Source organism: Chiloscyllium punctatum, chromosome 8 (genome assembly GCF_047496795.1).
Source record: "Chiloscyllium punctatum isolate Juve2018m chromosome 8, sChiPun1.3, whole genome shotgun sequence".
Taxonomy (NCBI): Eukaryota; Metazoa; Chordata; class Chondrichthyes; order Orectolobiformes; family Hemiscylliidae; genus Chiloscyllium; species Chiloscyllium punctatum.
In genome coordinates this window covers 64311402-64335310 of record NC_092746.1, presented here as the reverse complement: position 1 = coordinate 64335310, position 23909 = coordinate 64311402, and the positions used below count along the sequence as shown (strand labels likewise).

Here is a 23909-nt window from a genome sequence, read left to right as displayed (position 1 = left end):
ACTTTTTTACGCAGAGGGTGGTGCCTGTATGGAATGAGCTGCCAGAGGAAGTGGTAGAGGCTGGTACAATTGCAACATTTAAAAGACATCTGGATGCGTATATGAATAGGAATCATTGGGGTGGGAAGCCATGTCAATGTTAAAAAAGTAGGATCCATAGGTATATCTTTCAGGAACTTCATTAGTAATAGCACCAGTGTGAAAACAAAATTGCTGGAAGTCCTCTGATTATGATTGGATACGAAAATTGATCCAATGGTATTTCCATGGAGCTGTACCACAGAAGACGTTAGAGAAGAATAACATGGTTCATCCTGTCAAAGTCAACAGAGAGGTCAAAAAGCAGGAAGGGATGGTCTGTCATGATCACAGTCATACATGGTGTCATTGTTATTGTGATTGTATACAACACGAAAATGTGTCTAAACATGAGATAAAGGAGGAGGAGTTGGATATTTAGGTTCTCAGAACTGCCTGACTATTCAGGAGCTTATGACTGATCTGTCCTCTTTCAACTCCATTTTCACACCAGCTCGACATAGCCCTCTTCTCCTCGATGTTATAAATTTACTTCCTCTTACAAATGTACCTCCTCTTTAGATACTTTCAGTGATCTGACCTGGACAGCTCCCTAGGGTAGAGAATTCCAGACATTTTTCACTGCCCTCCAAAAGATGAAATTCCTTCACATCTGTTTTAAATGAATGCTCCCTTATTTATTCATTCAGGGATGTGGGCTACTTTGCTGACTGGACTAGCAGTTATTGCCCAATCTTAAAATATCCAATGTTCATTTATTCCTATTCTTATGTTCCTAGGTAGGAACTAGATCATTTCACTTTTCAATGCTAACTTTCTAAGTCGTTTGTTGAGATCATTGGGATAGTTCTCATTATAGCTGAGAAAGGGAAGGGAGACTTAATGGGGAAATTGAAAATTATGAAGGATTTTAATTGAGAAAGTAGAGAGAAGCTGTTTGCACTGGAGACCGAGAGTAGCCAGGGATCATACATATAAAGTAATTGACAGAAATACTAGAAAGTTAGGAGAAATACCTTCAGAGAGTAAGGTGTTAAGATCTGAAATGCACATCCTGAAAGGGTGATGGAAGTAGTTTTCACAGGAATTTTCAAAAACCAATTGGACATGTACTTGAAAATGACTAAATTGCAGGGTTCCAGGAAGTGTGGAATTAAACAGGACAGCTCTTTCCAAGAGGATTAGTTACTACTATTTATTTTATCATGTGATATGGGCATCATTTCCTAGGCCTCTATTTGTTGCCCATCCTGAATTACCATTGAAAAAGTAATGATGAACTACCTTGTTGAATAGTTAAAGTCAATCTGATGTAGATACATTCACCATTTTGCCAGAACTTTGTGACAGTGAAGGAACAATGCTATGTATTCAAATCAGCAATGTGTGTGACATGGAGGGAAACTTGCTGGCAGTGGTATTCTCATGTGCCTGCTGTCCTTGTGCTTCAATGTGTTGGAGGTTGAAGGCAGTTTGCAAGGTGCTGTTGAATGAGTGTTCACTCCTTTTGTGTTATAGGATTGTACGGACTGATATCAATTGTACTCTCGGGTTTGTTTTCCACAGGGAGGATATGTAAAATAGGTCGGGTACTCAATACACCTCTGTGTGGATAGAGGCAAAAGGCAATTTTCCCAACAGCCTTAGTTTGAGGAATGATCAGAACTGAGGCTCTTTTGCAAAGGTCATATCCTAGTCACAGAATAAATATTACTGATATTAAATTCATTCCAAGTTAATGATGCAATTATCTTCTTGAGAAAGTGTCAGGCAAACTTTTATCATTTGCAAACACATGGTGCAATATATAATCCATATTAATTGCATCATTATATCACTGTCCTCAAATCAAAAATAATATCTTCTGACTTTTCTACCCTTGCACCATGTTGATCTACAGAAATCATTTTACCATTCGAGTGCCACTCAGCAAATGATTGCCAAAAATGTTCGTGAGTTTGTAAATTAGTTTATAAAGGAGGGGTTCAAACTTTTCTCACATTTTATACATGGAAGAAATAGTCAATCTGAGTCTGAAAGCATTGTGAAAGATCAGGACATGTGACAAATTATTCACAATTAATGCAAAAGTGCTTAAAGGGACGTGATGCCAACAATAGAAGGGGAGAATTTTTAAGATGGTGCTTTGAGTAGGAATTTGAGGGGATTGATTGCAATGCTGTTTTACCACCCTCCTGCTTTTCAGCCAGTTGAGTTGGATTAAAATTACCTCTGTTAAAATCTGGATATGGGAATTTAGGAATCTCTCAATTTATACCCCTTGAAAAGAACTATGTGAGGTCTGATGATAGTGTTTATGATCCTGTTCAAAATGAATTGTATGCACACTATCCCAATGTCTGGGGCCTGACTTTAGCTGAAGAAATGCGAGGATGTAAATCTCATGCAAATAAATGTCACAGATCCCACACCTAAATTTCCTTGAATAGGATTGGCTGTGATCCATGGCAAAACTAATCCTTATTTCTATTGATTCTGTTGAAGCACTCATTTATTTATGGCTGGGACTGACAAGAAATATTTTTAGTTTTGTGAATTCAGATTGGTTTGCTGATTCTGTGCCTGACATAAAATGATTATAGTCCTTTACAAGTAATGATAAAGGTTTTGTGCAGCACTGACTCTGTTACCACTGCCCACCTGGGCTCCACGATAATCACCCAATCAACATTGTGAAGGCAGTCAAAAATGAAAGAAAGAATGTGAAGGCCCTTTGACAATTGCTGAAAAGAAAATTCTCCTTCATCTGAACCAAGCTGTATTTCCAACGATTTATCTTTTGCCAACCATCCATTACACCACCCCATTTAAATTAAGTGAGAGGCTTTGCAGGCAAATCAGAATTTTTCTTCACATCCACACGCACAATCTTTGATCCCTACCAATTGTTGGGGCAGATGATGACTCATTGTAATTCACTGAACTAGTAATCCAAAGGTCCAGGCTAATGCTGTACATAAGAACCAGGAATAAAAGTAGGCCATTCAGCCCCTCAAGCCTGCCCTTAAGAACATGGGTATATATCCCAGCAAAGCAGCAGGTGGAATTTAAATTCAATCAATTAAAATTTGGAACTGAAAGCTAATCATCAGTAATAATGATCTTGAAACTTGTTGGTTCCAAAAATTTCATTCATGAATGCTCTTTAAGGACAGACTATTGCTGTCTTTACCTGGTTTGGTGTATATGTGATTCCAGATGCACAGCAATTGACTCTTAATTACTCTTTGGTTGCCTTAGAGAATAGTTTTGCTCCAAGGCAATTAAAGATCAGATTGGCAACAAACGCTGCCATTGTCTTCATTCCATGACAAATAAATTTTAAAAACAGCTGTCTCACCAATTCTCTGTTGGGCTAACTTGAAAGCCAGTGGCTTTTATGTGCCTCCTGTCCTAAACCAATGTGCCTTAGTTAACAGAGGTAGCCTGAAGAGACATGTGCACCAACCCAAGGCTGGGTTTGACTCCAATGTTTTTACTCCAAATCTGAAAACGAGCTGACTCAGGAAATCCACATGTAGCTAACTCTCCAGGCCATTAGAGGTAAGAAATCACTTTTCATGGTTGTATAAATGTTGCAAGACATTTACAAGAGTATTTTGTGACCAAACATGTTATCTAGTGTGGTGCATTTTTAAACAGTGACACTTATGCTTGAGAACTCTGTTACCTTTAACTTCTTGTTTCAATGCCAGCAGCAAATCTTGGAAAAGGCAGACATTTACATGTTGAAGATTGCTGCATTGAAGGCATCAAAAGAAAACTACAGATCAATTTCCTGAAGAGAAATTTTATCTTAATTTTCATTCTCTTTCTGATGGAATTCAGATTGCTCTGTATCTGATAGAGCTCATTAACACTGTCATCTTGTATCACATTTCACTGACTTGCCTGAAAATTAATTTCACTAATCATGTTGCTGTGTAATTTAAATTCTGCTGAAGTGTTTTGTAATGGTACATGGTTAATTTGTTGTGCATAGTTTACGCTTGTGATTAATACTTGGATTGCTATCAGTATTTACAGAGATAAATATCTGAATATCCCTGTTCAGCCTTTGATTTTAACATGTTTCAGGTTAATTAGCTTGAAGCATCAGCTATTCCCTATCTAATTTATATCTGCTGTGATGATCAAAATGCCACAAAGACAAATGCTGAAGTGTTTTGAACTCTAACTTCCATTTGCTAATGTCTTAACAATCTGGAAGTAGTTATGTTCCATGTTTATTCCCAGTGTTCCATTTCCATCACATAATTCTATGGTCATAAGTTTGAGAGAAATGGACATTACAGAAAAAAGCTTTGTCCATTATTAAAACTGTTGAATAATTCTATGGGCCATTAAAGCTACAGCCCTGCATACCTTTCTTCCCAGAGTCAAATCCTATTCCAGGACTTGAACAAAAACATTAAGGCTGATGTTCCACTACAATATTGACAAAACATTGGACATCTCTTTTGGATGAGATATTAAACCAAGGCCCAAACTGCCCTCAATCAGACAGAAAAAATCCCATGTCACTAATTTGAACAAGACTAGAGAGAGTTATCCCTGGAGCTGTTGCTAATATTTATTCCTCCTCAAGCAACAGCACAAATATGGATTATCTGACTGTTATCACATTGTGCCATGTGGGAGCTTGTAATGTACAACCTGGCTGTGGTGTTTCCTACGTTACAAAAGTAACCAGCTACACTTCATTCTTTGATATTAACTTTGGATATCTAGTGGCCATGAAAGGTCAAGTCTTCTATAAATGCAATATTTTCTTTTCTTTTAGTCTGTTATGGAGCTTGAATATCTTTTATCGTCTAGCATTAAAACAATGTCTTGTGATAAAATATAGAAACATGGCAGAATTTTAACTGCCTAGAGGAAGAAAATTCTGGTATAGATGGAAGGCCCAAAAAATGTCGTTGGGTTGATCGAACATGATCTTGTTAAGTTTCAGATTGATCTGGGCAATTGTCGTCAAGCAGGAAACCCCATGCTGCTGTTGGCAAAATCATTATATTGTGTCCCCAGTTAATTAACCTGCATTCTGGTTGTAACAATTAACACACAGGATTGCTGAACTCTCTGCATTCTGTCAAATTCATGTTTGCAAACTCCTGGAGCACGAGCTCCATCTCAAAGGACCAATGGGGCACATATTATCAGTAAGTTGACAGGCTAGGAAACCTTCAAACATTAAATATTGGTGCTCACAGAACTACTTCTGGGACTGTACTCTTTTACAGCTCAGCAGGTAATTACCAACTACTTGAATGTCTGTTCACCTATCTTGCATGCCATTCACTTGGTGCTACACTTGTCTGGATTCAGTCTTCACCAGGTGCATGGATCGTTACTTGGCACCTCTGGTGAGCAGCAACAATGGGAGAGGGAATAACAAGATCAATACCTGTAGAAGCCCTCCTTAGCCATAAATTGGGAAGCATGTTGCAATTGTACAGGATGGTTGGTGAGGCCGCACCTGGAGAATTGTGTTCGGTTTTGCTCACCTTGCTGTAGGAAGGATATTTTAAACTGGAAAGAGTCCAGAAGTCATTTACAAATGTTGCTAGGAGTCAATGGTCTGAATTATAGGGAGAGGTTGGATAAGCTAAGACCTTTTTTTTCTTTAGAGCATAGAAGACTGAGGGGAGATCTTATAGAGTGTATAAGATCATGAGAGGCATAGATAGGGTGAATGCACTCAGTCTTTTTCCCAGTAGAATCAAGGACGTGAGGGTATCAGTTTAAAGTGAGAGGGGAAAGAATAAAAGGGAATCTGAGGGAAACTTTTTTTACACAAATGATGCTATGTATATGGAATGAGCTGCCAGTGGAAGTGATTGGGGTGGGCAGACTATCAACATTTAAAAGGCATTTGGACAAATAGAAAAGATTTAGAAGGATATGGGCCAAGTGCAGGGAAATGGGGTTAGCGTGGATGAACATTATTGGTTGGCATGGATCTGTTTGGGCTGAAGGCCATGTCTCTGTGCTGTAGAATGTTATAACTCTATAAATAACCGGAACTCCTTTCAAGTAGAAGATGGGAAGATAGGAGTTCATTATTAATTTCCTCCAACATTTGCAACTGCTGCAAGAAGCACTAGTCTGAACCAGCTTTATTTGATCATATAGGTCTTTCATGCATATTAAACCAATATATAATGGTTTTCTGGAGTTAGCAGGAGTTGATCTAAAAAGCGTACACCATAGATGGACTCAGATATAATTGAGACACTTTAGTTCATATTTAAAAATAACCCATAGATGAATTTTCTTAATATTGTTAAAGAAGATTAGTTTTTACTATACTTCTCTGCAAAGTTGGAAAGATCATAACTATTGATTATTTGACCTCTCTATATTATTCCTCCTCTTCAGTCCCTATAACCATCTCTGTTTCTCTTCCATTCTCAGCTTTACCCACTGTCTCAGACTGAACCACACTGTTCACATCCTCAATGTCAAGTCTTGCAGCTCACTAGTCTACAATGGCTTTAACCCCCTCCAAATTTTATATTCCCATCCTCATGTTTAAATCCTTTCATATCATCTTCACTTCCTGGCTTGAAAATTTACATTGGTAATGTAAACATTGCTATCTCACTCTGTGAATATATTACAGAATGTGGAGGTGCCGGTGTTGGACTGGAGTGGACAAAGTTACCTTATAAAGGAGCAGCACTCTGGAAGCTAGTACTTCCAAACAAACCTGTTGGACTATAAGCTGGTGTTGTGATTTTTAACTATATTACAGGAGTTAGGAGAACAACTCATCTTATGTACATTCTTGCCTTTTTCTCAAAGCCTTCCAAATCTTTTCTCTTCCAATTTCCTTTTGAAAGCTACTATTGAATTTGTTTCCATTACATTCTCATGAAGTCCATTCCAGATCCTAATCAAATACTGCATTAAAGATTTGTTGCTCATTGTTCTTTCATCAATCACTTTAAATCAATGTCTTTTGGTTCTCGATCATTCTGCCAAATGGAAACAATCTCTCTCCACTCTCTCCAGATTTCTCATGATGTTGAACAACTCTGTCAATCTGCTAATGACAAGTCTCTCTGTTAATGAAAACAATTCTAGCTTCTCCAAGCCATCCTTCTCAAAAAATCATTTCTCCATTCTTCACAAAGTGTAGTGCTAAGCATTGGACACAATACATATAGCTGAGGGGGACCAGTTTTTACAAATGTCATCATAGCCCTTTTCACTGTCTGCTTATATTTATCACAGAATCCCTACAGTGTGGAAGCAGGCCATTCAGCCTATTAATTCCACACTGTCCCTCCGAACAGCATACCACCCAGACCCAACCCTCTACCCTTTCATCTCCTGTTTCCCATGGCTAACCCACCTAGCCAAGATATCCCTGGACACTATGGGAAATTTAGCATGGCCAATCCACCTAACCTGCACATCTTTAGACTGTGGGAGGAAAATGGAGCACCCAAAGAGAACCCACACAGACACAGGAAAAATGTGCAAACTCAACACAGACAGTTGCCCGAGGCTGGAATTGAACCCAGGTCCCTGATGTTATGAGATAGCAATGCCAACCACTGAGTTGCCATGCAGCCCTTATCTAATGTTTTAGATAACAGGCGTTGCCACTTCAATAATTTCTGTGCACATATTTCCGGATCTACAGAATTGTATCTTTTACCATCTTTCAAAATTCTTCCAAGTGAAATATGTCAGTTTATATCTTTGTGCATCAAATGTATCCACCATGTGTCCACCCATTCCAGCGGTCTGTCTATGTCTGTTTGAAATTCACCACTTCCCTCCTCACAGTTCACATTACTTTCAAGTTTTGTGTCACTTAAGAACTTGAAATTGTACCCTGAATACCCGAGCCTCGGTCATTGATATAGATCAAGAATAGTTCTGATATCGATCTTTTGTAGAATTCACTCTATACTGACATAGGAATAAGGAACAAATGTCTCTGAGCCTGCTCCACCAATCAATAAGATCATGGTTGATCCTATTTTAACCTCAGGCCTACATGCTTGCACATATGCGACAATCTCTCATTCTCTTGGTAACTAAGAATCTATTTACTTCTGCCTTAAAAACATTTAAAGATTCAACAACACTACCTTTGAGGAAGGGAATTCTAAAGACTCACAATCCTCTTATAGAAAAAAACATGCTTTCTCATCTCTGGTTTAAGTGGGCATTCTCGTATTTTTAAACCGTGACCCTTAGTTCTCGATTCTCCCAAAAGAGGAAACATCCTTTTAACATGCACTTGGTAAGTCCCCTCAGCATCTTGTATGTTTTAATTAAGTCACCTCTGAATTTTCCAGCAGATACAAGCCTAGCCTTTCTTAAGGCAATTCACTTACTCCATATCAGTCCAGTAAACATTCTCTAAACTCTTGTCTCTTATCCTCCAATGCAAAAGCAACCATATATCAGCATTCTCTGCTCCCTGTCAGTTAACCAGTATTGTATCGACCCTCCGATGCCACTGTCCCTTCTATTGGGCTTCAACTTTGCTGTTATTGTATGTTATGAAATGTCTTTTGGAATTTGCACCACATCAACCATGTCAGTTTCAACAATTGCCTCTGTGACCTGATCAAAATACTGAAATTAGTTAAATACAAGCTGCTCTCAAAGAATTGTGCAGGTTTTCCTTAATTAACCCATTTTTGTCCAAGCGAGCCTTAAATTATAATCTAGGGTAAAATTCTAAAATATTTCATACCACTATATTTAAATTGACTAGTTTTTGTTACTGGAATTATCCTTACAGCCTTTGTTAAATAGCAATGTAACACCTCCAATTCTCTAGTCAAAGTTCACTGGCATCACTTCTGTATCTGAGAAAGATTGGAAGATATTGGCCAGTAACTGCAATTTCCACCTTTAATTCTGCCCAACACCCTTGGATACATTTGGGAATCTGGGTTCTGCAGACATCAAATTGAAGTCCAGCCAGTCTTTTATCACTTTATCAATTTTTCCCCATCTAGTATCATAATTACTGTTGGTGCGCGAGATCGGAGAAAAAAAAATGCTGGAAAAATTCAGCATGTCTAGTGGAGAGAAGCAGAGTCAATATTTTATGTTCAATGACTTCTTTGACAAAATGTCATATCTGATTCAAAACATTAATGCTTGCTGTTTTTTTTTTAAATTTCACAAATAAAGTCCATAATCAAAAACTTCGTCAGCACATTACCTGATAAAGATAGTTGCAAAGTATTCGTTTATCATGTCAGTCAGGCCTCTACCTCCCTGTATGAATCTCCTTTTCTCATTCCCAATCTCACTTCCCTAGCCCATCCTCCTTTTTATTGTTATATGTCTTTAGAAGACTTTTGGATTCTGTTTTTATGTAAGGGACCACAATATTCTTTGCTACTTTTATTTGGTTTTGCATCCACACTGAACCTTCTTTTTCAGCTGGTTTCTAACTTGTACAGTTTAACATCTGTCATATGTACCCATTGTGAGATTCATCTTATTCTTACCTCTATGGTTCTGGCTTTTTGTCCTCCTTTTGTGTGTTGTTGCACCTCAATTATATAACATTTCGTTCAATTCTGGTTTTGTTTGTCAAGCTTGGATTTCTCATTTGAAGCAAAATCAGAAAATGCTGGAGAAACTCAACAAGTCTGGCAGCATCAATGGAAAGATGATAGGTAAATATGAGATATATTTACAGATTACAAATGAAAAGACCAGTAGGAAATTTTTTTAAAACATTAATAGCTACGTAAATAAGAGAGATACAAGGCCAGGCAATATGTTGAAACTGCATGACGTGGACCCCATCATGGTTCATAATGCAGTAAGTGTTGGTTGCTTGAGGAACTGCAGTTCAGAGTTGATGAGCTGGAGTCTGAGCTTTGAACACAGCGGCACATTAGGGAGAGAGTTATCTGTTTCAGGAAGCAGTCACACCCCTTAGAATGACTAACTCTGATTCGGTTGGTAGTCAGGAACCGGAAGATGTGACTACGAAAGAGGCAGGTAGAGGCATCCAGGAGGCAGCGCTGAAGGAACCTCAGCCCCTGAACACCAACAGATTTGAGATTTTTGCTCTTTGTGTGGATGAGAGCAGAGGCTGTAGGAGGATGAGAAAACTGACCATAGTGCCATAGTATAGGGAACCATTCAAGAGAGTGGTGACAAATAGTAAAATGAATAGAGGGTCAGAAGAGAAATGTAGTTGTAATTGAGGATGGTATAGTCAGAGAAGTAGACACTGTTCTGTGGCCAGAATCAAGAGTCCTGAAGGCTGTGTTGCCTGCCTGGTGCCCAAGTCCAGGATTTCTCATCTGGGCTTCAGAGGAATTTAAAGAGGGAGGGGGCAGATCCTGTTGTCTTGGTCCATGTAGGTACCAACGATGCAGTCGGAAAGAGTTGGAAAGGTTCAGCTGAGGGAGTGTGAGCAGCTAGAGACTAAATTACAAAGCAGAACCAAAAGGGAAGTAATCAACAAATAATAAGATTTGTTATTATTAGTAGGATTCCTGCCTCATATTTCCTGGGAAGTAATAATCACATTGAGTGTTAGGGCAGCACGGTGGCACAGTGGTTAGCACTACTGCCTCACAGCGCCAGAGACCGGGATTCAATTCCTGACTCAGGCGACTGACTGTGTGGAGTTTGCACATTCTCCTCATGTCTGCGTGGGTTTCCTCCGGGTGCTCCGGTTTCCTCCCACAGTCCAAAGATGTGCAGGTCAGGTGAATTGGCCATGCTAAATTGCCCATCGTGTTAGGTAAAGGGGTAAATGTAGGGGAATGGGTGGGTTGCGCTTCGGCGGGTCGAAGGGCCTGTTTCTGCACTGTAAGTAATCTAATCTAAACTTAGAGTGGGAGTGGTGAGATCTAATTGTTCGCACTGGTTCCAAAGATATAGGTAGAAAGAGGAAAGAGGTTCTGCTGAGAGAACATGAGCAGCTAGGGGCTAACTGAAAAGCAGAACCAAAAGGGGAATTATCTCAAGATTACGATCCGAGCCACAAGCTAATTGTTAACACAATAACAAGCAAAACTAATGTAGTTTACAAAATACCTTGCAAAAACTGTAACAAACACTATATTGGACAAACGGGCAGAAAACTAGCCACCAGGATACATGAACATCAACTAAAGACATGAAAGCCACAAAAAGACATGATCCTCTCACTAGAGAAGAGGAAGAACACCACTTCGACTGGGACAACACATCCATTCCAGGACAAGCCAAACAGAGACATGCATGAGAATTCCTAGAAGCATGGCATACCAATTGGAACTCTATCAACAAATACATTTATTTGGATCCCATCTACACACCCTGTGAAAAAGAACAGGAAATGATGTTATCAACTCGAGGAAACCTAAACACATAAATAGAACACACTCCATGGCACCAGCACTTCATCCAGAGACTCACTGCTGATGTTACTTAATATGGTGATGAAATGTCTAAAAACAAACCTTGCAGCTCTGCGAGCAAACCTACAGCCAGAACCTCAACCTGAGCTACAAATCTGAGATGGGCTGACCCGCCCCATTCCTGATGAAGGGCTTATGCCCAAACACACTCCTGCCCTTTGGATGCTGCCTGACCTGCTGTGCTTTTCCAGCTCCACACTTTTTGACTTCACACAAAGGTAACCCATCATCACGAAGAGGTGACTAGTAGGCACTGGAATGCAGTCTGTCCTGTCTGAGTAGCTTCCACTGCTCCAGTTCTGAACAGATTCGAAACATTTAACTCTGCTCTCTCTCCATTGATGCTGACGGACATCTTGTGTTTCTGAGCAATTTCTATTTATGTTTCCAGTTGCAGGGCAGCATGTTGACCAAGGAGACTGTTTATGTCTTTTCAACAGTCAATTCCCCCAACGCTGCTCACGGGCAAATAGTTAACTCATAGCTCGTTTTGTAATAAAGGTAGCTCATGTGGCAAACGGACAATGACAACAAAAGGAGTATTGCGTGTCTAATGACTCATGTATCTCAGTAACTAGCACGGGCACGGAGTGGAAAACATCAAACAAAAATATAGCGACCTTCTGGAGAACTGCGCAGGTAGAAACGTGTAAACAATGAAATCTACAGGCAATCGCCCTGACCTTCCTCCTTCCGAATAAAACGACAGTAAGGAGCCGCCTTAATGGGAGGATGCGATTGGCGAGTTGGGAGTCATGAGGCTAAAACTCTCCTTAGCTTCCGTGATAGTGAGAAGTCAGTCAGTGAGTGAGTGAGTGAGAGAAGGAGTGGCTGGTGTTTACTGAGTGAGGGGAGAATCAGGACGTTTACTGCCAATCTCCGGGATCTCGAACCCACTGCTCAGCTACTGTACGCCGACTTCATCCCGTTAACATGGGTGGCAAGGGGTAAATAAAGATTTTGTTCACTTCGTTCCTTTAACTTCAGGCTGATAATGGAGGCAAATTCACCTTTTCAAAAAGGAACCACCAGTAATGATCAAAATCGAAGTTAGGTTTGAACTAGATGAGCACATTTTAGGAAGAACTTGAAGGATAATATATTTTCGTTGACCTGTTTTGGCTTTCTAACTTTTTTTCACTTGCGCACTAGTTCTCTCCCATAGTGACAGCCTCTGTGAAACGTTTTCTCTTCACTGTTCTGACTTGTAGTTTTTATATTCCATAAGTTTGCGTTTGTTTTATTGCAGTTACACGTTTAAATGTCTGTTAGACTCGCTGGCATCACGGCAACTTCTGGATTTAAGCCATCTCTCCAGAATTTAAGTACTGTATTAGAATTAGTTTGTTTCAGATGCTTTGGCTGGTTTGCCTGAGGGTCTTTTTGCTTCTTCTTGGATGCTGTAGTACTTGATCAGAGTTTTTTTTAGGCGGCAGAAGAAGGTCTCTTGAAGAAGGATTACACCCGAAATGTCAACTTCTCCGCCTCATGATGCTGCCTGCCTTGCTGTGTTCTTCCAGCCTCCTGCCTGTCCACTGTAGTACTGGAGCAACCAGTTCTTCTGATCACTGTGAGAAACCGAGACAAGATCTGAATCAGTAGTGTCATTTATTTTACACTTGCAAGTGGGTGTGATGTCCAGTGTCTATAAGGCAGAGGACGTACACACACCAAATTTAATTCATACACAATATTTATATGATTTGATTTCTTTTGTTTTACATCGCTCCTCCCCTGCTTACATCTTCCACTTCCCTAAGACCAGCCCCATTACTCCTGTTTATCTCTTGCCTTATCTGGCCTTGTCTGTGACAAAATGCTTATTTCTGGCCTCACAAGGCTGTTTGACCTCATCCTGCTATAGATCATTGTTGGGCATATTCTTTCTTCATCATTATCTACCCCCTCCATCTGTGCCTTTCCCGAGGCTGTTCTGATCCCAATGACCCTTTTTAATTGGGGTTTGTTCCTCTGTCTCTGTAAAAGTGGGAAACAGATGTTTATCTACTATTTGTACAGGTGTATCTAGCTTAACTTCATCCCCTCACAACATCTTATCTACTTGCCCATAATGTCTACCATTGTTTTGCTGTCATATTTCATTCTGACATACAATTTTAGCTAATACTAAAACCATTCTATATTTCCTCCACATCGTTTCCATTCTTGTTGACTCAGCTCTTGGCTAAAACAATTACACACTGGTGTGAGTTCATTTTACTTTGTATTAGAAATTATAATTGCAGAATTGCAGAAGTAACATTAATTTACCTATATCCCACATCCCCAACCACATTTCCCCTATCTCTGGAAAAACTGCAGACAGCATGTTTTGGTCCTGGAGTGGGACTTCAACCTACAGTCCCTTAACTAGGATTAGAAAGCTACTGCTGAGACAGAGCTGATACTTATGGTGTCTTAGATATGTACAGCAGTGAAATAGATCCTTCTGTCCAACTCATCCATGTTGACCAAATATCCTAAATTAATCTAGTCCTATTTGCCAGCATTTGGACCATATCCTCTCTCAACCCTTTCTGTTCATGTACCCATCCAGATTCCTTTTAAATGTAATTGTACCAGCCTTCACTACTTTGTCTGGCAGCTCATTCTGTACACGTACCACCATCTGCATGAAAATGTTGCCCTTGGGTCCCCTTTGAATCTTTCCACTCTCACTGTAAACCTATGCCCTCTAGTTTTGGATCCCCTATCCTGGGTAAAAAAAAACCTTGGCTATTCAACCTATCCAGTGCCTCATGATTTTAAAAACCTCTAGAAGGTGTAAACTCAACCTTAGTTCCAGGAAAAATAGCCCTTGGGAGTTGAACATCTCTTTCTGATTATGTGGTCCTGCAGAGTCAAGAGTCATTTTGCATCCACTCTGGTTCAGTGGATTCTGAGATGCTGATGATTCCAGGATCCTGTTTGCAGACTCGACCCCATGTGGGGCGGGTGGTACTCTGAAGTGTTGGTTATATGGAGAAAGTGAGCACTGCAGAGCTGGAGATCAGAAACAAAAGGTGTGATGTTGGAAAAACATGGTAGGTCAGGCAGCATATGAGGAGCAGGAGAATTGACATTTTGTGTGCAAGACCTTCATCAGAAAAATATGTTGATGAAGGGCTTATGCCTGAAACGTCGATTCTCCTGTTCCTCGGATGTTGCCCGACTTGGTGTACTTTTCCAGCGCCACACTTTTCGACTCTTGGTTATATGGTTTGGTTATGTGTTCCCACCAACGTCTAATCTTTGTCTACATGCTTTCTTGACAAAGTGTCTTGATTTCAGTTGTTGCTACCCAGTGAACTTTAACCTTTTAATCTCATACTTGTGATACTGCTCCACAAAAATAAGTCTGTTAGATTACTTACAGTGTGGAAACAGGCCCTTCGGCCCAACAAGTCCACACCGACCCGCCGAAGCGCAACCCACCCATACCCCTAACCTAACACTACGGGCAATTTAGAATGGCCAATTCACCTGACCTGCACATCTTTGGACTGTGGGAGGAAACCGGAGCACCCGGAGGAAACCCACGCAGACACGGGGAGAACGTGCAAACTCCACACAGACAGTTGCCTGAGGTGGGAATTGAACCCAGGTCTCTGGCGCTGTGAGGCAGCAGTGCTAACCACTGTGCCACCGTGCCACCCCATTCTTCCACAGCTCAAGCTGAGCTGGTATGTTGAAGGTCGCAATGAATTCTGTTGTCTTCTCTACTCTTGAATTTGCCATGAATTGAAGATGATGTGTTTTTGTAGAGTTGGCACTATCATTTGGTGAGAAATAAAAGTACTGCTGTCTTTGTGTTGTACCTTGATTTGAGATCATAAATTAATTAGGCTCCCAAACTTGATCAGTTAGTCAGCATAAATTTATCATATATTGCAGCAATAATTTTTGATCTTTTCTCTCCTTGAAAAGCATTTTGGCTCCAAAATAATTTGATATTTTCAGTAGAGTGAAAAACCATCGTTCCTAAACCAGTGAAGAGTATTATTCTTGAGAAGTAAACTGAAGGAACCATAGATGCCTGCTGTAATAATTTGTCATCTCCTTCTAATGTTGTCATTAACCTGAGCTTGTACATACCACAGCTTCAGGTATTGCATTCTGATGCCTTTTCTTGGGGGTTAAATACATGATGTTAACTATTTTCAGCTTTTTGATGAACTACTTGTATGAACAAATGGTAACTTGAGTGCATTTCTGTATCAAAATCTCATTTAAGTATTAAGTCCATTTTAGTTACATAGAATAGTGTTTCTCTGAGATCACACGATATACATTTTTAAAATGTAACCATGTAGAAGCTTAATTAGGATAGTATGTTACAGTATGGGTACAAGATATTGCATATATAATATCCTGAGTCAAGTAGATTTTTTTTTTAAATCCAATGTTTAGAAATGTTATTCCATATCTCTGGAGCAAATGGGACTTGAACCCAGGCCTTCTGGCTCAGAACTATGGGCACTACCACAACACCACAAAAGGCCCCTTACCCTCAGTCAGACTTTCTGATGAATTGATTTAATCAGTGATCTCTCTCCTCAAGGAGAAACTTTATTTGGCTAATGTCATCTGCTATTGAGTATAAGTGAGATCCACTTGAATATTAAAACCACTTGAGACAAATTTAATCTATTTTGTTAGACTATTAATAATTTAACTCCTTTTGTTTGGATTATGTTATGTCATTAGGAAATCTGTTTTATCTTGTCTGGCTCTTTATAATCTCCTTCTGTCCTTTCACCATCTAAGCTATTGGTGGTCCTTGCACCTTTGGCCTCTTAACATCCTTTTAATTTTTCCATGTCTTCAGCTACTGTGGTCCTAGATATTTTCTAATCAGCCTGTTCAGAGTTGCTACAGCACACATCTGGGTCAGATAGAACTTGAACCCAGGCCTCCTGGCTCAAAGGTACGGCCACTAGCACCACAGAACTTTAAGCACTGGCATTCTTTCTTAAACCCCTCTGCCTCAAGTTCTTCTTTAAAACTTTTTGACCAACTTTTTGGTCATCTGTCTTATGTCTCAATTGTAGCTTGAAAGGTTTTGGAGGCTTTTTTTATGTTAAAGGCGGTATACAAATACAAATTGTTGATTTGGAATATAACTAGAACAATTGCAGAACAATTTACATTTTAGGTGCATTAGTGATAGGATTTTACCAGCACAATATATTTCAAGTTCTGAAAGGGTGTAACATTTTTGAATTAAAGACTGTTTTTCTCTTTGGCCGAAGCCAAAAGGTTCATTGCTTGACAGTTGATTCCGATATGAGCAAAACCTTAGCTAAATCCACAGCTCAGTAGAAATCATTTAACTTGTTTATAGAATGTCTCCTTGTTGGCTGAAAACCAGTCGTGTCAGTTAAAGTACTTCCTATTCTCTTGTTGTTGTCATCTTTTCATAGTGTTGAGAGAAGTTTCCTATATATTACCCGATTTGCAAAGCAGCTAAATAAAATTAATTGCATGTTTTGTGTTTAGTTCTGTTGTTGTGATGTGACATTCACTTCGGAGTCAGGTGATCCCTGTGGAACAGGTCAGCCCGAATATTTTCAACGTATGAGTTTCTTTTGTCTGTCTCTTCTGAAACATGCACAATATGAGGAAGAAGGTTAGGTTACTTAATAAAATGTGAATTTACTTGTTCATTGAGTAGCTTAATGTTCATTTGCAAAGTTTATTCCTCCTTAGTCTTGGCTGTTTTCTCAAAATCCAATTCATTATGTAACTTTCTCACACTGTAACCTTTTGTATATTCTTCTGGACTCAAAAATGCTTAGTTCTGTCTTATTAAATAAAAAAGAATGAAGCTGGAGGAGTCATATTAGGTGACTTTAAGTAAGTTAGATGGAGACAATGACTCAAGTGCCAATGTTTACCACACAATATATTTCCTTCTCCACAGATTAACTAAAATAAAAGCAAAACGCCTCAGAATCTAAAACAAAAACCAAAGTGCTCGCAAAATTCAGCAGGTCTGGCTAAATCTGGAGAGTTTTGAATGTAACTTAATTTCTGATTTTCTTTTAAATTGAAGTGTCACCATAAAACTATTGTCAATTGTTGAAAAACTCATCTGGTTCATTAATGTTCTTGATCTGTCATCCTTGCCTGGTCTGGCCTAGATGTGACTCCAGACACTCTCAATGTGATTGACCCTTAAATGCCCTCTGGGCAATAGGGATGGACAATAGCTATTGACGTCCATATCCCCTGAATGAATTTTAAACTAGGCTTTCTTGAATTGAATTAAATGTGAGTTTAATCACTACTAAATGTGATCAAAATTAGTAATGCAACCTACATAGAGAATAGAAAGAAGAGTAAGTTTAAAGAGTTATATGAATTATTCTCTAAATTTAAACATTGGACATAGAGAATGAGAGCAGGAGTAGGCCATTTGCTGCTTCAAGCCTACTTCGCCGTTCAATATGATCATTGCTGATCATCTAGCCCAGTGCCCTGTATCCTCTTTTTTTTTCCCCTTTTTTATATCCTTAGATCGCTTTAGCCCTAAGAACGATATCTAACTCCTACTTGAAAACAATTAAACTTTTGGCGTCAACCACTTTCTATGGCAGAGAATCCCATAGATTCACCATTCTCAGGGTGAAGACATATACCTCATCATCTCCGTCCTAAATGGCTATATTCTGTATCCTTAGACTGTGACACTGTGATTCTGGAATCCCAGGTCATCGGGAACAACCTGACTAACCCCTGATGGAAGTTTAGATATCTGTGAGATTAACTCTCATCCTTCTAAACTCCAATGAATATAAGCTGAACCACTTCGTCTACACCCAGTTGCTGCTACCCTCTTTAAAATAACTTTTATTCTGTAATTGTTCATCTTGAGTGGATAGTTGAATGTTGGGACCATTGCAGTGGTAGTTACTGGTAATGTCGATCAACCTTGTTAGTTAAAGGACAGAACCCTCCAGTGCTCACCACCACCCTACCAACCTTTGCATAAGCCACATCATCCGACAACATTTCCACCACCTCCAAATGGACCCCACCACCAGGGACATATTTCCCTCCCCACCCATTTCCGCCTTCTGCAAAGACCGTTCCCTCCGTGACTACCTGGTCAGGTCCACGCCCCCCCCAACAACCCACCCTCCCTTCCTGGCACCCTCTCCTGCCACCGCAGGAATTGCAAAACCTGTGCCCACACCTCCTCCCTCACCTCCATTCAAGGCCCCAAAGGAGTCTTCCACATTCATCAAAGTTTTACCTGCACGTCCACCAATATCATTTATTGTATCCGTTGCTCCCGATGCGGTCTCCTCCACATTAAGGAGACTGGACGCCACCTACCAGAGCGCTTTTAGGGAACATCTCCGGGACACCTGCACCAATCAACCCCACCGCCCAGTGGCCCAATATTTCGAATCCCCCTCCCACTCAGCCGAGGACATGCAGGTCCTGGGCCGCCTCCATCACCACTCTCAGCACCAGACCCCTGGAGGAAGAATGCCTCATCTTCTGTCTCAGAACACTTCAACCCCATGGCAACAATGTGGATTTCATCAGTTTCTCATTTCTCCTTCCCCACCTCACCCCAGCTCCAACCTTCCAGCTCAGCACTGTCCCTATGACCCGTCCTACCTGCCTATCTTCCTTCCCGCCTATCTTCCTTCCCACCTATCCACTCCACCCTCCTCTCTGACCTATTGCCTCCATCCCCGCCCCCATTCACCTATTGTACTCTATGCTACCTTCTCCCCATCCACTCTCATTTATGTCTCTACTCTGCAGGCACCCTGCCTCTATTCCTGATGAAGGGCCTTTGCCCGAAATGTTGATATTTTTTTTTCTGTTCCTCGGATGCTGCCTGACCTGCTGTGCTTTTCCAGCACCGCTCTAATCTGCAGTCCTTGTTTTTACCTTGTTAGTTAAATGTTGATTTTTGAAATTTCTGGTTTTTATTCTTGATTCCTTTGTCCTAAATCCTCCTCAAAGTGTTCTTCCATTCTCTGTGAGAGCAGGCCTTCCTTCACTTGTAACATAGGGTGACTAGGAATCATTCTTCAACTGTGACTTCTACAGTGTGCTACTGTTCAAGCATAGCTGGTACAAATGACAGAATTAGGTCCCACTAGTTCACATCCGTCGATTTGAACCTGTCCTTTAACCCCTGTCCTTGCCTTTTCCTGAAGGGAGAATAAAAATCAGCCAAGAGGTGGCTTACTGTTGAGATAGTCAGCTTTTTTTTTCTCTCCCTGCTTGACATTTCACTGACTATTTATATTACACATCCCATTGGCCTCTCAGATAGTCATTGAATTTAAATTCATAGATTTTCTATAGCAGTTCTCCCTTAAAACCACGTTTTGGAATTAAAAGTAACTATAAGTACTTCAGGGTTCTGAACCATTGTTGTCACCTTTTACCTTTTTATAAGGTTTACCTGGTGATTTCTGGTTTCATAGAATCATACAGTAAAAAGGCCTTTCTGCCCATCAATTCTGCACTGACAAATGAGAAATACCTGACCTTCAACCTAATCCCATACACCAGCACCTGGCCCATAGCCTTGAATGTTATGATTTTTTTTTAAAGGTTATGATGCAACCCACCTCCATACACTCCCAGGCAGCAAATTCCACACTGTTACTATTCTGAGTAAAAATGTTTTTAAATCACACAACCTCCCCCACCCCAAACCTCCAGCACCTCACCTTGAACCTGTGTCCCCTTTTGACTTCCCTTCAAATAAGGGGAATGCCTGCTCCTTCTCCAATCTGTCCATACCCTTCATAATCTTGTACACCTCCATCAGATCGCCTTTCAAATCTTCTCTCTTCCAACAAAAGCAATCCAAGCCTATCCAACCTTTCCTCATAACTTAAATTTTCAATCTTGTGCAGCATCCTGATGAATCTCTTCTGCAACCCCCTTCAGTGCAATCCCATCCTTCCTATAATATGGTTTGAATGTCTCTGTATCACGTGAGGTATTCAATTTGTCATGGGGAGAGTTGCTTTTCCTGTAATTTTTCATTTGCACATGATTGTCATTTCAGTACATTAAGTGGAATGTAATATCTTCCTACTATCAACTCAAATTTGTTCTGTCTGATATTATGATCCCAGCAGATGTTATTACCGGAATAGTCAGATCCCAGTCAGGAACCTAGTTTGGTAAATCATGTTTTTATTGGTTTTAGTTTTAATAACATGACCTGTCGTGGAAGCATTAGCACTCAATGCTGCAGATTTTGCGTTCTAACAAAACTAAGCTTATTAAAAAGATAATCAAGATAAAATAGAATATTACAAGCTATCCATTTATGATATAAATTCAAACCTTAAACTCAGTCAAATTATAATCCTATTAATCCCAAAGCATACCTTTTTTATAAATTGAAAGGAAACATAACTGCTGTTCTACAGAACCCAAGCACTACTCTCGGTACTGTTTTCAAAGCACTACTTATACAATACTGACACTCTATTGGACACCTTTTAAAAGGCTTAAGTCAGTTGTAATTTCAACCTAGAACTGTAAATATCATCTTCCTGGAACTGTAATAAACTTGAGCTTCTCAGTATACCTCTTTAAGTAAACCTCTGTGGGTTTTATCTAGTCAGGAACTAACACAAACGCTTCACCCTAAGGACCTAACTTACTATATCCTTCTTGATCACTTTTCTACACTGTTCAAAACTAGGTATCCAAATTTATAACAAAAACATTAAAATTACGCATATAAATCCCATAGGTTACATCACTCTAACAAAGCTACAAAGCCTCCCACTTTTTTTTTACAATTCAATATTAGGAATACTTTTGTCCTTTTTTCTGACCATGCAAAATGTGTTTTTTTTTCAGTGCAAAAAAATTTAAATCATGATACAAATGATAACAAACACACACCAGTCTGATCTGTACTTCTTGAGCTGTACAAGTATCTAAACCTATTAAAGATTAACATCTAACTTTCAAACCATGTATTCCATTGTCAGTATTCAAATGATGACATTATATACTTTCCAGTCTGAAAGAAGGATCCATACTTCAACTCTCAGGTCAATGAAGTGGTTGAAGGACTGTTTATATTTTTCTTGAAAGTAGAGTCAGAGGCAAGGTTATCCAATGGCAAATTTCTTTAAGATTTTGTCCAGTGCATGTTAATATATCCATTCCAAGCATTTCTGAAAATATAGTGAATTATATTGCTTTGGCAAACTCAATTAAGGATCTGAATTGGATCTTTGTTACCAATGGAATAGAGTAGTGAATTCCACAGAAAATGGTTTGTTAAGGCCAGGTCAGAAGTGGCTGAGTGGCTTCCCTCTCTCCCCATTGGCCGGAGGAGATGTCTGTTTTTGAATTGCTTGTCAGATTTAATGGGTATTTAATGAAGCACTGTGACTCTGAAACACATACAGACTGATCTTGTATGTCTCAAAAGAAAGTGAAATAATGTTTATTGTCTCCTAATACCAACAAATGTACCCTAGAGACTTTTGTGCATGTACACAAACAGGTTAGAAGCAGAAAGGGTAGGTTAAATTGTTTTGAGTGTGCAAAAGAAAGTCAGTCATAAATAGTCCCTCTTCATGGTTTCAGGCTGTTGTATGATTTGTTTTCTTTGATTCTGTGCAGACAGATTTAAAGTCTTGATGGATGGTCTCTATCTTTTCCTCTGAAGTTTGCAACTGCGTGGTTTATATTGAAGGCATTGCTTGCTATGTATGGCTGGTCAGGGCACGTGCTTACAGAACAGCAAGGGAGTGAGATACCACAAATTCTCCTCTTTCTATTTAGTCCTTACTCAACTGTCCAATACACTGTACACCTAATGCTTGACCAGTTAGCTTGCGATCATATGACCTCTTCACAATCTAATGAGTCACTAGATATGGTCACTATGGAAACTCTCCGACCAGGTTTGTGTGTTAATTGTTTACTGTCATGAGTTGTCTGATCTGGTGTGGAGTCCTTCCCTCCTGTTATTTTGTTGTTTTTTCTAACACCACTGTGCTGCATCTTGGGGCATTTTTGTTTTGTTGAAGTCATGAAACAAATGCCAAAATAGAACACAATTGTAGATGTTGGAAATCTGAAATAAAAACAGAAATTGCTGGAGAAAGGCAGCAGATCTGGCAGCGTACATGTACAGAAAGCAGAGTTAACTTTTTGGGTCTAGTGATTCTTTTTTAGAACCATAAATAAGTTGTTGATTAGTAGGTTGGGTGGATTTTAATATCCATCTGCATCCCACTCAGCCTTTGAGACAGAAGTGGAGAAGGGGCAAATATCACTATGCATCCTTGTTCATAGCTTGTTGATAATGTGCGAAAATGGTTAGTTGTCTTGAATCAGGCAATTTTTATGGATTACTGAAGTGAAAACACAGTTCCAAAGAGTAGAAGGAGGCTTCAATTTTCCTATGCTATGTCTAATGTGGGTTTTAAGAATGATATTTTTAAATTCTAATGTGAAATGAGCACTATTATTTGACACTGAACAAAAGTGCAGTCCTCACTTTCTCCCACTATTATTTGGCACACAGTTTCAACAACATTTCCACTGTCTGTGTCACATTCCAGCCCAGGTAGGGTTGAGCATCAAACCTGATTCTAAATCAGCACTCATTTAAAAAGAGAGGAACTGGAAATTACACCTGATCTTCAGGCATCTGAAAATGCAGCTTAACACTTTGGGTGGAAAGTCTCCATCAAAACAGTTGTTTTAAAATTTCTAGTGTTTTTGTTTTCCTCTGTGTACTGATTGAGCTGGCAACTGGAAGTGATCCAATTTCATTCATTGATTATCAGACACTAATCTCACTTTTGATACTAAAAATCTAATATTGTGGTGTCATGGTTGACGACAAAAGTTTTACTTTTACAGTGCTTTTTAATTTCTTGGAATTCTCTATTCCATACTGTGGTTGCTTAGCTGACGAGTATGCGCAAAATGCGAGATCAATATATTTCTAGGCACTGAGAGAATGGTATCAGCCAAGTCTTGTTGAATGGAACAGCAAGACCAGAGGGACCACCTAATCTATTTCATGTATCACTTGTGTTCTAATCAACACAGAAAATAACTTGAGACATTTCGTGGGAGTGTTTGATGAAAATTGACACTGAACAAAAGGAAGGGGTATTTTAATGTGGGTAACTAAGGTCTGAATCATGTCCAACGTGGTGGAAGTGGCCAAGTCCATCTCATGCCCATTTTTAACTGGGTTGAGAATAGGATTGAGGCATGTTTCATGCGTGTGTGTTTGACTGAGGTACCTTCTGTAGAAATTGGTAGCTGCTTTCACTCCTGCAAATTTTGGTGACCTGAGTATCCAGAACATGAGATTGAACCCAGTAGGAGCAGGCAGGGTACTTCTTTTTTGGGCTATGGTCTTTGGATACCTTTAGAAAAGGTAGTTATCTTCTGGAACAAGTTTAA

At 39.6% G+C, this 23909-nt stretch overlaps 1 protein-coding gene across 1 annotated transcript in view; it reads left to right on the top strand.

Annotated features, from left to right (window-relative positions):
• The first annotated feature begins 12136 nt into the window (after positions 1-12136).
• LOC140480597 (retinol dehydrogenase 12) overlaps positions 12137-23909 on the top strand; it is a 30079-nt gene continuing 18306 nt past the window's right edge. Inside the window, exon 1 of the mRNA XM_072575665.1 lies at positions 12137-12415. Within this exon, the coding sequence (XP_072431766.1) occupies positions 12402-12415 (14 nt within the window). The 5' untranslated portion in view covers positions 12137-12401. The remainder of the gene's footprint in view (positions 12416-23909) is intronic.